Raw genomic sequence first — 13789 nt, forward strand, 5'->3', positions numbered from 1 at the left:
ATTTTTGTGCAAGCCAGAATGACACACAGCTCCTTCTCCAATAGCCATTTGCCTTGGGGTAGAAACAATTTAATTTTTCAAACATTAAGTGCATTTCAGATCATTTTTTTCAGTGGGATAACTGAAAAGTTTATTCTCTTCTCCTTGTGACCCAACTGTGCTGTTTCAAATGTCTTACTTAACTATAAACCATTGCTAACAGTGAAGTCTGACTTAACTCTGGTTTAATTTTCACACTTGTTTATTTTCCTGTTTTCTCCCAGAAGGTATTGCACTCAATAATCTGCAGCTGATAGCAATTTCCTGACCAGTGAGTTGCTGGTGTCTTGGGGACTCTGGTATTGACAGTGCTTTCTTTTCTGTCAAATAATTGACCAGAATGGCCTAATTTCTGTGAATCTTTAGGGCTAAACCTACTGATGATAAATTTAGATTAAAGATGCAAAATAATTCTTCAAATAAAAAAAAATATTTTATGCTTTTAGGAGCAATGCTTTTGCATGAATTCCACAAAACCCCTGTAGGACCTGGTCTAGGTGAAATGAGACAGCTCTAATCTTGCAACAGCACTTTGGGTTTGAGTGGATAAAGCAAAAAAAAGGAGTTAGAAGCTTAGAATGATATCCATGGAAGCTATTTCTGTGTCTCCTTGTGCTCAGTGTGTGGAGCACGGGCAGCCCAGGAGTGGTTGGTTCCTTGGGGCGCCTCAGACCGCGCAGCGCTCGAGGGTCGGTAGAAATTTGGAAGCGAATTTTTGGAAGTGACAATTTATGGTGCAAATGCTGCAGGAAAGGGCTTTTCTCATGCTGTTTCTCTGTTTGCCAGCTCTGAAGGCCATCCCAGCTGATGTTATGTACTGAAGTCGTACGTGTACTCAATGATGTTAAGCCAGCAAACATGGGAACAAGGAAATAGCACGAGAAAGCCCTTTGTCCTGGCTCTGGTTGCCGAAGAAATTTATCGTCTCATCTCCAGAGGGGTTTGGAAGTGACCATGAACTGTTCAAGCTGCCCTACTGAAAGGTATCAAGGGCAAGGATTTTTTTTAAAAGGAAAAGACAAAGACATTTTAGTACGTTGTGCTATAGTGTTCTATAACGTAGTTTTGCTAAGAAAACAAAGTAATGTGACCCATCCTTCTTCACAGTTGGTGATTATGGTAAATTTATTTTGCTTGTAATCATCTTCTTGTCCCAGATTTTTTTTTTTCCTTATTTATTTTAGTTTAAAGAATTAGGAATTTTGTTTCTATGAATATATTAAAAGGGAGCAATAAATTTTATTCCTATGTTAAAAAGAGAATGTAAAGTTCTTTATACTCCCTGCATTTAAAAGAAGAACAACTGAGTTGTTGTCACTTATAGCACCATTATACATGTTAAGAGTTAAGTGTTATTTATATGTATCCATAATATTTTTAATGATGATATTGCTGCTATGGATCATAAATAGAAATGATCAAGTCACTGCTTTCTCATTTTTTAGGCACAATAGTAGTAGTGAAAAACTAGTACTTCCTGCTTTCTTATCCACAACATTTTGTAATCAATGGTCACCTTTTAAATAACTGGAAAGCATTCACATAACTTTTAAAAGCAAAATTTAATTTTCGTTTTGCTTGCTGAAGTCTTGATAATGTCTAGTTAACAGGTGCCAAACATTTAGCCTTTCAAAGTGTTTTTATTTAAAAAGAAAAAGTCATAAATCCAGTGGCTTGGTTTCCAGTGTAATAAAATAGGAAATAGACATAATTTTTTCACTGTTAGCCAGCACATGGGGGTAAATGGCCTACTGTTGTTTCTTTTCCTTCCCCAATTATTCTTCTATAAAGTTTTATTTTTTTTTGGTTGGTTGGCTTTTTTGTTTGTTGTTCCTTTTTTTTTTTAACTAAAGTTTTTTATATTATAATTTGTTATTTAGCACAGCTCATTTACGAAATAAAACTTGAGTATCATAGCTTTGTTTGAAGGTTGGTTGCAAGTTCTTGTATATTGGCTCACATTTTAGGGAGTAATGCTTAAATATGTATCATCTATAATATTAGAATTTCATATGCAATGCCAAATCTCTTAGGAAGCAAAGGAGTATAAAGAACCCTGTTTTCTGCACTTATATGAAGACATGTAATATTAGTTTGCTAGAATAAAATGAAATACAGACACTGCTTTTAACTGGGATGTATGCAGTATATAGAACGTTCTTTTTAAAAAAAAAAAGTTAATGATGGTTCATGAATTAGACTACAACATGGAATTCTTACACATTACTGTATGTTTGATGTAAAGATATTTATAGGCTTGTACTTAATAATCACCTTGCCTCAGTTCTTGGACTGCAGAATGTCTACCATGACTGTTGCCTATAGTTTGCTCCACATTTGCTATCTGGCTCTTTAAAAAAAAACAAACAACAATGTGTATTTGGCTATTTGATCTGTAAAATAAATTCTATTAATAATGAAGTACGTATTGTAATTCAGCATATTGTATTGCATAATTACAGCTATGACTGTTACAGAGAGCTTTTCATGTCCCATGACGGGATCATTTTCTTGGGAAGAACTTCATGTACCTGTCAGACAGTTTTGCTCCTCCTGTTTTTAGCAGCCTTGCAGCATTTATGCTTCAAACTGAAGTCCCCCAACCCTCCCAGTGGACAGATGTGCAGTGACAATTGTTGACTCAGTGCCACAGCTCAGCCATTCACAATTCCTCCTGGGGTTTCTCCCAGAGGTGCAGTTGGAGTCCCTCACTCTGCTCCTGCTGGCTGCTGCAGTTTGTGGAGGTGTTTCCTAGGTGGGTGATGGGAAAATTCTGTGGCTGAATTTTCAGGCCCCATTCAGAGTGCTGTGTCAGACAGACAGGATGATGGCACAGGCCTTGAGTTTCTGTTTTCACTTTGAGTCTTTGGATTTCTCTCCTTACGAGAATTAGGTTGGATTTCCCTTTTAAGAAAACCCCTGAACATAAATTTAATGGCTGATTAAGAGAAGCACCAAATAATTTCAATGCTTACGTTCAAACTTCTTTGGGAATTTTTTTGTGGTTTTTTTTTTTTTTTTTTTTTTTAAATAATGAGATTTAGTCATCCCAACTGAACATGTAGTTGTCCTCATTTTTTTTCTCTGGTGGTGACAAGGCATAGGCTGTAGCAGGTTATTTTGATTTGAGGTCTGCATACCTTCTAGAAGTGCCTACTTTCTTACACTGAGTATGAAGAGAACCTTTGATGAGAACCTTTCTTGTACCAGATGTGCCAGTCATGTGCTTTCAGAGGAGAATATACTTAATTTCCAGTTCCTTTGCTTTTAACTTAGCTGAAGCTTTTTTTCCTAGCATTACACTGTCCCTATCATTCTAGTTACCAATTAACAATTCTAAAAACGTCTAGGATGATTTAAAAATGTCCAAAAGTTCCATAAATGAAATAACAGGTAAACCACATGGTTTGATTACTGGTTCCATCAGTAATCCCTGCTCTGGTTCTCTCATGAGTCAGCCCAGCCAAACATGAGAACCTCCCAAATGCCCTGAGGGAAAGCCAGAAACCTCGAAGTGGCTCAGTTTCATGTGTTTTGTCTGTTTCAGTTTTTGTTTTCTTACATCTAAATATCACATTTTAAAAAGTTTCATAGACTGGTATGAAACTTCTTCAGAGCTCATTTCTTCTTGGTGCTGGAATGGGCACATGAAAACCAAATATTTGGTTATTGACCAAATATGTGTGTGTGCTGGGTATGAATTTCTACTCTTCTGTGTGATGAAGGCCAGTCAAAAAATTATCTTATTTTTGTTTTAAATAATATTAGTATCCCGAGTCAAAGCTAGATATATGTGTTTCAAAATCAACTCTGTTTCTCAAATGTTTTCACCTACAGAAATTTTTTTTTTCTGACTGCTTAGAAGTCAGAGTGAAGTATGAGCAAAAATAACTGAGTTGACCAAATGCTACTTTTGAACTTGACAACTCATTATATTTTCTTTGGAATATCAATATATTTATCGTACTTCAGACTGCAATTACCACAGTCACCTCAGAGGCAAGTTCTCAAGGAATTCCCCTTTCCCCTGGTGCTCAGTGCCCATCTCCAGAGCAGCCAGGCTGTGTCTGCAGGGAGAGCCCCAGAGCTTGGGGCTGGTCCCAGTGCAGTGTGGGGCTGAACAAAGAGGAAATTCTTTATTTATTGCCACTTTTAGGTGTAGGTGACCCCAGGGCTGCTTGCAGCCCCCCAGCACAGCAGCTAGGGCTGGCTCTCAGGTGAGCTGGTTGCTGCCAATGCTGTGTTGCCAATGATTCTGGAATTTTTGTGGATTTGTCTACCAAAGCTCCCTCCCACCCGACCTCAAACACCCCTGAGAGCAAGCGAGGCACTGCAGGAACTTTGGGGGATTTAAATCCTTCTGAGTTCGGTTCTGAAGGGCAGTAGGGGCTGTCAGGAACAAAACTGGTTTGTGATGTAAATAGAATTATATTTTTAACATAAACTGTGATGCTGCAGGGTTTTTTTTGGTTACACTTTTCTGGTGATTTCCCATTCTACCATAAAACATATTTATGGTGTATCCTGGTCTTACATATTATTTGTAAAATCTTTTTAACAAATGATTTGAATATATATTTTTGCTTTCATATTGAATTACTGAGCACTGTTCCTTTTATGTCTTATTTATCTATTTCTAAAATAAATTTGGTTTGACGATTCTGTTTGTTCTATAGATGATGTTGTGTACCTTCTGGAGAAGCCCTGGTTTTAGATACATCTCTGGTCTCTTTGCTTAATGCATGCCCACCACCAAGCCTCTACAGAGACTCTATTCTCTGTTTAATCTGTATTTTTCACAGTTTAGGAGCTGTGATTATTAAATAACTTAACCACATGTAAGCTTTACAAGAAGAACTATGAAGGAATTTGCCTCTTTGAAAACCTCAAGCTCTTTAGCAGCACATTTCTTTTGTCTGCAATGCTTTCAAAGAAATCCGAGCAGGAATTCCAAGAGCCACACTTTTTCCAAAGATGTTCCCACGCACATGGGGGTGTTTATATCTGTCTCTGTTTGTGTTTTGTTTGCCTGTGTATGTAGGGAGCACGAGGGTGTCTATCCACATTTATCCCCCATTCAATTAACAAAGGTTCCAGGCAGTAAATATTGAAACTGCAGAGATGTGCCCAGCCCAATATCTCCTGCTGTGAAAGATAGCCAGGCTCTAAGGATTTCAATCTGCCACATTATTTGATTTTTGGGAAGATTTGTCTTCCCTTCTGAGGATGCACTGGGTTCTCAATATGTGAGAAAATGACTCTTGGTGATTGGGAGGTTAGGATACAAATATGAAAAGTGCAGTTCTCAGTTTTAGTGCTATGATTCTTTCACTAGGTTATTCCACTCATTCCTGTACTGTCTCAGTATTCTAAAATACAATTTTCTCTACCAAATAGACTCATATTCTTAAATTTTACCATGGAAAATGTAGCAAAATGACACATTTGTATTTTCTCTAAATTGTGAGCTTCTGCTTATTTCAGAAGTAGACCCATGTAAATCAGCTTCAGTTATTTATATGCATAGAGGTGGATATAAAGTGTGATATCAGGAATTTTTTCAGGGGCATTATTGACATTTTGCAATCTTTTAAATAGGTTTTATTCCTTTGTGTTCCCATTGCCAAGGAAGGTGTTCATTCAAGCTGAAATCACTTATTTCCAATAAAAGCTGAATGATGATATCAGAGGTATGAGGTTTGATTTCTCATCACTGAATTCCAGCTAAAAATCATGAGCTGAGTTTTGGTCTGTTGTCCTCAGCATTGTTTTCATCCTTTCCTGAGAGAACTTCCCTGGCTGTTGGATGGATGAGGCTCCCTCTGCTCCTGTGCTCTGTTTTCTCCTGGGCTGTGATGTGAAAGTCTCCAACCATAGGTTTTCCCACCCAAAACCACTTTTCCTAGGGCTGGATCTAAACCATCCATGTGCTGCTGGTCTTTCCCTCCCTCTCTTGTATGAGAAAGAAACCAGCATTGGACAAATTCTGTTTTTTCCTGACACTTGGGCTCGTGTCTTTCTGACAAGCAAATGAACTTCAAACGTGTGACTGGAATTTGGAAAGTCCTTCCCTTGGGATGTTTAGGGCATTTGAGTAATTGGAAATAACTCAAAATTTTGGGATTTTCTGACAACCAGGCTCAGCCAGTGTCTGCAGAGCCAAGGTCACGACAACGTGCAGGACTTGGGAGGAGTCAGGATGGGAAGGATGAGGGGAAAGGAAGATCTTTTCAGTCTGTTATTATTATTGTGGTGTGAAGCTGAATCAGAATGCTAAGTGCCACAGCAGAGATCTTTGCAGATGCAGATTTAAGTCACATTTAAGTCACATGTTTTATTAATTGCATTAGTGTTGACTCATTATGGATAAAAGCATTCTGCTGAAGGTATCTGAACATGTGGCTGTGTGTTCACATCTGGGCTGAAAAGTGATTCAGGTCAGGGATTTATTGGGATTGAAAGGTAAGGGGTCTTTATTGTATTGTTAACTGGTCTTTGCAGATTGCTAAAAATTGTTTCCCTCCCTTTGAGAAAGAATGTGCTTGGAGCTGGAAATGAAGAAGAAAAGTAACTCAGACTTGGAAAAATGTATTGTACAATTTTCTTTGCTATTTAACTAGAAGAAACTATTTCAATTCCTAGAGATGGTACAAAAAGATTCTTCCTTTTTTTAAATTTTTAAAATTACCTGATGTAAAATTACAGTTTTTGTATAACAATAAACTGTCTTCTAGCTTTGTTACATTTTATTTCTTGAAGCACACTGAAATGAATTTAAAAGCAAGTGCTTTGCCTTCCTAGTACCCAGTTATTATATCTGTACCTAAGCACATAGGTACAGATGTTTTAAATTACACACTATGAAAGCCTAAGTGTTCTCTAGGTTCTGTCTTCTCTTTTCCAAAGTCTGTTTTTGGAGGTGTTGAACATGAAACTATCTGTAGCCAACACACCAAGGAATCAAACTGAAGGTGGAGAAAGGCTTTTCTGTTTAAATAAGTCTATTTGTAAACAAAACTTCAAGAGAGGAGGAAAACATTGGATTATGTCTTAAGCCTAGCAGAAGGGAAGCAGCAACTTCTCCAGCCTGCTGGGATTTTGATTGCTATTGATTTCAAAGTTAGAGGCCCAAACAGCTGCAATTTGTACAAGAAGAGTTCCTCCCAACTCGTGGTGAACTCAGAACTCAGCCAGAGCTCTGGCTAAGAGCTGCTGTTCCTTGGAAAGGTGGGGGGATGTTGTTGTTATTATTATTGTTGTTATTATTGTTGTTAGCAGCAGTGATCAGCACTGCTGTAGTCCCTGCTCACAGTCTGTGCTGAGTCACCTGGATCTGCAATACTTTGTGCACCTGAGTGGGAACAGGGGATTTACCAAATATCCTGCCTGAAAATCTTGTTTTTCCTCCTTCAGATAGCAGGAAGTGACTCTATCCAAATACAGATCTCTCATACTTTTCAGAAGTGTCTCATCAGACACACTGAATGCTTCCCTTTTTAATTCTTATTTTATACATTGTAGAAGCTTATACACATAGATATAGATACATATATATACAAACAAAAAGATAAGATAATTTCCTAAGATTTTTCTTGTTTTCTTTATAAGCCACTGTTCAAAGACATTTCCTGCTGTTTAGGAGCACGAGGCTGAATGGATTTTTCAGCAGCCTGATGTAGATTTTTCATCTAGCAAAAGGATATTGTAACTAATTAAAAAAACCAGGGATAAACAGATTGGTGTTTGCTTACACATGAGGGAATCATCAAACCTACTGATTTTGCAAACAAGAGGCTCCAGGATTTGATGCATGCATTTTAAAAAATTCATATGGCCAAAGTTGAAAATCAGTCCCTGCTAAATGATCTTCCCTGATTCATTCCCTTTCTTCTTCATCAGGCTCTTTGTAAGATCACTTCTGTGCACTTTCACTTTGGCCAAATTTTACCCCAAGTTATTCATGTCCTGTCCATCAAATATTGGTTTTGTTCTTCCATGCTGGAAAATAATACATGTATGGTCTGACACTGTGAGTTTCTTGTCTCTAATGGATGGTTTAAGATTTTCTTACTGCTGTGTTTTCCTATTTTTAGATTAATATATTGAAACTGTGGTGGGGGGCTTGGGTAAGAATCCAGACATTTGTAGGATCTTGCACTTTGTGTCGTGTCAGTTTGACGTTTGACAACAGCACTGTGATAATAACAGAATGATTTTAATATAATACAATATAATACAATATAATACAATATAATACAATATAATACAATATTATATTATTATATATTATATTATATTATATTATATTATATTATATTATATTATATTATATTATATTATATTATATTATATTATACTATATTATACTATACTATATTACATTATATTACATTATATTACATTATATTACATTATATTACATTATATTACATTATATTACATTATATTACATTATATTACATTATATTACATTATATTATTACATTATTTTTATTATAGTATATTATATTTATGATATGATATATGATATGATATTATACTATATTATATTATATTAATCATATAATATCATATTATATTTAGTGCCCAGTGTACAAAGCTTGGACAATATGATAGAACCCTTTAGGATATATTGGTGGCTCACAGAATATATATCTATTTCTTACATCAGAATTCTTAAAGATTGTGGAATTATAGAATAATTCAGGGGATTATTAATCCAAGGGATCTATGAAGTCCCCTACTCCAATCATGGGACTCAAACCCAGCTTCTTTCAGATCAGTTTTCTCTGGGTCTTGTTCAGTTGACTTCTAATAATTTCCTCAAGAAAATATTAGAATAGGATATATAGAATCCTCAATAGGATCCTCAAGAATTTAGAGGTGTTTGAGTGGAAATCAGCATCTTAAATGTCTTTATGAATCCACTACCCACATAGATAAATATCCAATGAATTCAATTTACCTATAGCTGTAAGTAGTTTAAATAAATTTATTTCTGTGCATTTTTGGGGTGAACCCCCAGTGCACTGTTTGCTGCTCACTTGTAAGGCTCATCAACTTTTGTATTCATCTTTATTTTATAGCTATGTTGTGAGTTTTTATTTGAATTTCCTCTAGCTGTAATGAAAGCCCTGAGAAGCTGACACAATCTTGATTGTTTCACTCACAAAGAGCACATCAAACAACTTCAGAAACTTATCTCAGAGGTTGGGTATTAAAAGCAGACAGGAGCAATTCTGTCAGGAGCAATTAAACCAGGAAAACGTAATTGGAGGCAAAAAAGGCTTTTGATGCTTCCTGTGTACAAGCTGTACAATTATCTGCTTTCAGCTCCCAAGCATGATTTATTAGTTACAGTGGTTTGGCTTTGAAGGGCTGGGACAGGCTGTGCTCACTTGTGTGAGGGCTCCAACATCTGTCCTGACAATCCTCTTGCAGGCTGCCTTGGAGGAGTTGGGAGATGGCAGCACCAGCTCTGCAGTGGATATCAAACAGCCAGAGTTAGGAGAGGGGGGCTTCAGGGGGAGATTCTGTGATTTCATTGCCCCTTTTTAACACAATAACTCCTTGAACTGTTTGTTTTTATTATTCCAGATGGGAGCAAGATGCGCTTAAATGTATAAAATGGAATAAAACAAATCAAATGCTTGGCTGCTGTTCAAGAGCTGCTAAGGCTGAGCTTTATTAAATTCACATGAGGATATGATAAGTGTGGAGTTTCACACAATGAACTGCACTAATCTTACTCATGAAGAACATCATTTTTCTTGAGATAGATGAGAGAATCTGAAATTTTGTCATGAAAAAAACAAAGCCCCTTTGGAGTTTCATTTTCCGAGGGCATTCACTGCTTGAGTGAAATCTGTCCATGTCCCACAAACAGAATCTTCATGCACAATCCATTTTTACACATCAAAAGTTCCAAGGGTTTGTTCTTTCTCATGGCAAAGTGGAGAATACTTCAAAGTTACTGTGTTCTGTGTTAAAGCTGTTCCCTGTGTCATCCACAGTGCCTTCAGGAATAAACATTTCTGTTTTAAAAGGGGACAAAAGCATGGCAATTTCAAATTACATAGATACATTAAATTTATGCTTAAATAGGAAAAAACTTAAAGCAGAGCAAACCAAATATTTTTTAATGATTATTTGCAGGATGTAATTCCCATTGATGCATTTTCTTTTTTTTGTGACTGTAGATCATTTTTATGCCTCTGCAGTAGAATGGCTGTTTATAACTCAATGTTTTTCAGACATTTCCTGTTATTCAATGAAATTAAAATTCTTTTTAATATGCTATTTTTCCTTATTTATTTTTATTAAAACTCCAAAATTACTGTTGAAAATTTCTGATGAAATAATATTATTTTCCCCCCCTCAGAACTGCAAAAGTGAAATTGCTGACAATACTCACATGAAACATTTTGTTACATTTTCTATTTAAATTCAGTGTAAAGCTGCATTCATAAACTATTTCCTTGTATCTAAAAATGCTAAAAAGGAAATGAAAATGCAAAAAACTCAGGGTTAAATGACTTAGGTCCCAAATGTATTGATGATCTTTTCTTTAACCAAAAAAAAAAAAAAAAAAAAAAAAAAAAAGAAAGAAAGAAAAGAAATGCTATGGGAAATTTTTGTAGGAACTGATCATTGCCTTCCCAAAATCATGAATAATTAGAGTGGACTTCACATGGAAATAAAATTAAAAAGAGTAGAAATCAGCTGCTGTTTTGATGAAATCACCCAACATGTTTGGTTGGGTGATAACAAAGATTCCAATTTTCCTTTGTGGGGCTGAATAAGTCGTTTGGTGTTTTCTCCTTTGGAAATGAGTGAGAGACACAAGGTGTCTGCTTGAGGGGCTGCAGGAATTCACCAGAGCCCCAGATGCAGAACTCACCTGAGCACACCTGAACACTGCAGTCCAAGGGTGTGGCCAAAAGAGAATGGCCAGCCCCAGCCTGCCATGCCCCAGGACAGAGAACTCCTCTCCTTGGGACAGCAGCCCAAGCAAAAGCTCAGATTTAATCAGAACTGGTTTGCCTCTCCCTGTGTCAATCACAGCTTTGATATTGATAATCTGAGGAGAGCAGGGCTGGGAACACAAAGTCTCCTTTTGTATTATTGAGATGAAAAGATTCTGCTGGGGTTTGATAACACTGGAGATGCTGAGGCTGTTACAGAAACATAATGAATATCAAATATATCTGCAAAAAGGACTTTTTATCAAGATCAAGTCCTGATGAAAAATGCCACTTAATCTTTATTTTACACCAGACAGGTTTAAAGACTGCAAGTCGTGAATGTAGATCTGTATTTAATGGAGGAATTTAGTTTGGAACACTCTGTGCTGAAATATGAACCTTGAATTCAGTTGCTTCTCATCTGATCTAAAAAAAAAATTAAAAATTAGACTAATTTTTTTCATATTCAAATACAGAATGCTCTATTAATAAATTATAATTTTCCAGTGGATGTCACAACCTTATGGGTAAATCAATATAAGCTATCATTCCAAATGAATTCTGTGGCATTTGAACTCATTTCGGTGGAACTAATTTTGTTTGTTGTTTTGTTTCTAAATTATTTCTGGAAAAGAAAGTGTCTGTCCAGTCACTTTTAATTTATACATCTCAGAACTGCTGGGTTCCATGAGAGGGAAATCAGATTTGGTACAATGAAGCAAAATTTGGCATGTGCTAATTTTATGTGATGGGTCGATGACTGGTTGGGTTTTTGTTTGGTTGGTTTTTTAAGTAGGATAAGATTATTTGTCTGCTGTTAATTTTTCAATTGTTTTCTTTTTCGGGTGGTATTTAGGAAGGAGCTGGAACAGGATTTTTCATTTCTGGTCAAAAAAAAAAAAAAAGTTCAGTGATGGGAGTTCTCAAGTGAATGTATCATAATCTTCCAGAGGGGCTGTGGAGGATTGGCTTACACTGTTTGTGTTCCAGGACTCGTGTGTGCTTGTAAGCTTTGTATGGATTTTCTTTTCTGTAATTGTTTTTCCTTTAGCCATCCTGTGGCCTGAGATTGGAAGAAAAAGATAAAAGGTCAGAAAGGCTTAATAGCAATTTTGTTTTTGAAAGGGAGAGGCTGGTTGATCCAGCTTAAATCTTTACAGCTGGATCAGCCAAGGACTTGAATTACAGAGCCACATGACAACCTCAGAACCTCATGGGCCAGCTCACCAGCAGCTCCAACAGGAGTGAGAGGGAAAGGTGAATCCGTGGGACATGTGCTCATGATATTTTGAGAGGGCTTGCAAAACAGGTGGGAATGGAAAACCCCTTCCTTACCGTGTAAACAACAGAGAAAATAGAAGAGAACTACATTTTGTCACCTTGCTGTTGGGGGGTGGCTGAGGATGATGGGGGTGTTCTCAATGAGAGGCAGAAGTGCATTGGCTGTGTCCCGTGGGGTTCATGGAGCCACATCCAGGTGCTGGTGGTGTTTGTCTCACCAAAACAGTGTCAGACCAGACCCTCTCACACACCAGCACCTTGTGAATGTTTTAGTGGAAGGGTAAGAAGTGCTGAGGTGATGTTTCACTTGTTACAATTTTTGGTTTCCTTTTATTGTCTTTTGCACGTGTAGAGCAGAGGTGCTGACAGAGGGGAGGAGGGAAGGTGTGCCAGGCCTGGATATCTCCTGTCAGAGCAGGGCAGGGAGGATCAGCAGAGCACCTGCAGCCCTGCCATTCACTTGGCATGATGGGATTCTGGATGTGGAAGACAGACATTCAGTGTGGTTTCTTCCAAGTGATAATGGTTTCCGTTTTGAATGACTGTAAAGGTAACAGAAATATATATATATTTTTTTAATGAAAGACTTAGGTTGGAATTCATTTCTTCTGTAGGAGGTGAAGGCAGAAACCACACAGAGAGGATCACTGCTGTAGCTGTCTCAAGCTCACACAAGCTGCAGTGAGTCACTCTAACTCTCTTTCCTCTAGGTACTGTGGGAGGTAACTATGTGAACACTTGGCTTTTAGATAGCTGAGGCTGAGTAAGATGGTTTCTGAAATCTAATACAAAAATAATTTTAAAAACCAGGGCTCACAAAGCTGAGAACATTTTGAAGCCGTGACCTTCAGTCCTGTAGGCAGATTGCTCTCAGTTAGAAAGTTGAGGCAATTAAAAGATGGATAACACAGAGAGGAGTTTTCAAAGTAACTGAAAGTATTGTACTCAGATATTTTCACCTCCACTGACTCTGCTGTTGGGGTGCTTGTTCCATGGATGTTGTTCAAAGTTGTTTGAAATATTAGTACATTTTACTGTGTAGAGAAAGATTAAATCCTCTGATACATTTCCCCTTATTTCTCTAGAATAAATTGATATGCAAATGAAATGCTGTGTTAAAAGGAGCCCATTTCTTACCATTAATTTCTCCTCATAAAATCCTTTTTGTATCTGTCTTTTCACCAGTTTGCTTCACCACCTTTACTCTTTGCCATGAGCTGACAAAGACCCAAGTGCATTCATTCTGCTTGTTTATTTGGCATGCCAGTTATAACCAGTATAAACACGAGGAGAAAAGGGGCTGTGGAGAGCTTCAGCAAGGAGGGACATGCCTCAGGCAGACTGCACTGGATCCTGGTTCATTCCAGCAGAATGGAAACCATGAATCAGGAGAAAGGGAAGAGCCTGTCCTCAGGCAGTGGGTGGTGTCAGCACTCGCTTTTTTTGCAGAGTTCACTGGTGCCAACACTCAGGATTTTGTTCCCTGTGATACATCCAGCCTTTGT

General features: G+C 37.3%; 1 protein-coding gene across 3 annotated transcripts in view; it reads left to right on the forward strand.

Annotated features, from left to right (window-relative positions):
• PCDH11X (protocadherin 11 X-linked) overlaps positions 1–13789 on the forward strand; it is a 429468-nt gene that overhangs the window by 76209 nt on the left and 339470 nt on the right. The window contains exon 5 of one of the 3 annotated variants that reach the window (XM_059859189.1): positions 826–4701. The exons of the other annotated variants lie outside the window; for them this stretch is intronic. Coding sequence (XP_059715172.1) covers positions 826–831 — 6 coding nt within the window. The 3' untranslated portion in view covers positions 832–4701. Of the gene's footprint in view, positions 1–825; positions 4702–13789 lie in introns of those variants that run through there. 3 annotated transcript variants of the gene reach the window in all.

The sequence above is a fragment of the Haemorhous mexicanus genome, chromosome 14, assembly GCF_027477595.1.
Source record: "Haemorhous mexicanus isolate bHaeMex1 chromosome 14, bHaeMex1.pri, whole genome shotgun sequence".
In the NCBI taxonomy this organism is placed as follows: Eukaryota; Metazoa; Chordata; class Aves; order Passeriformes; family Fringillidae; genus Haemorhous; species Haemorhous mexicanus.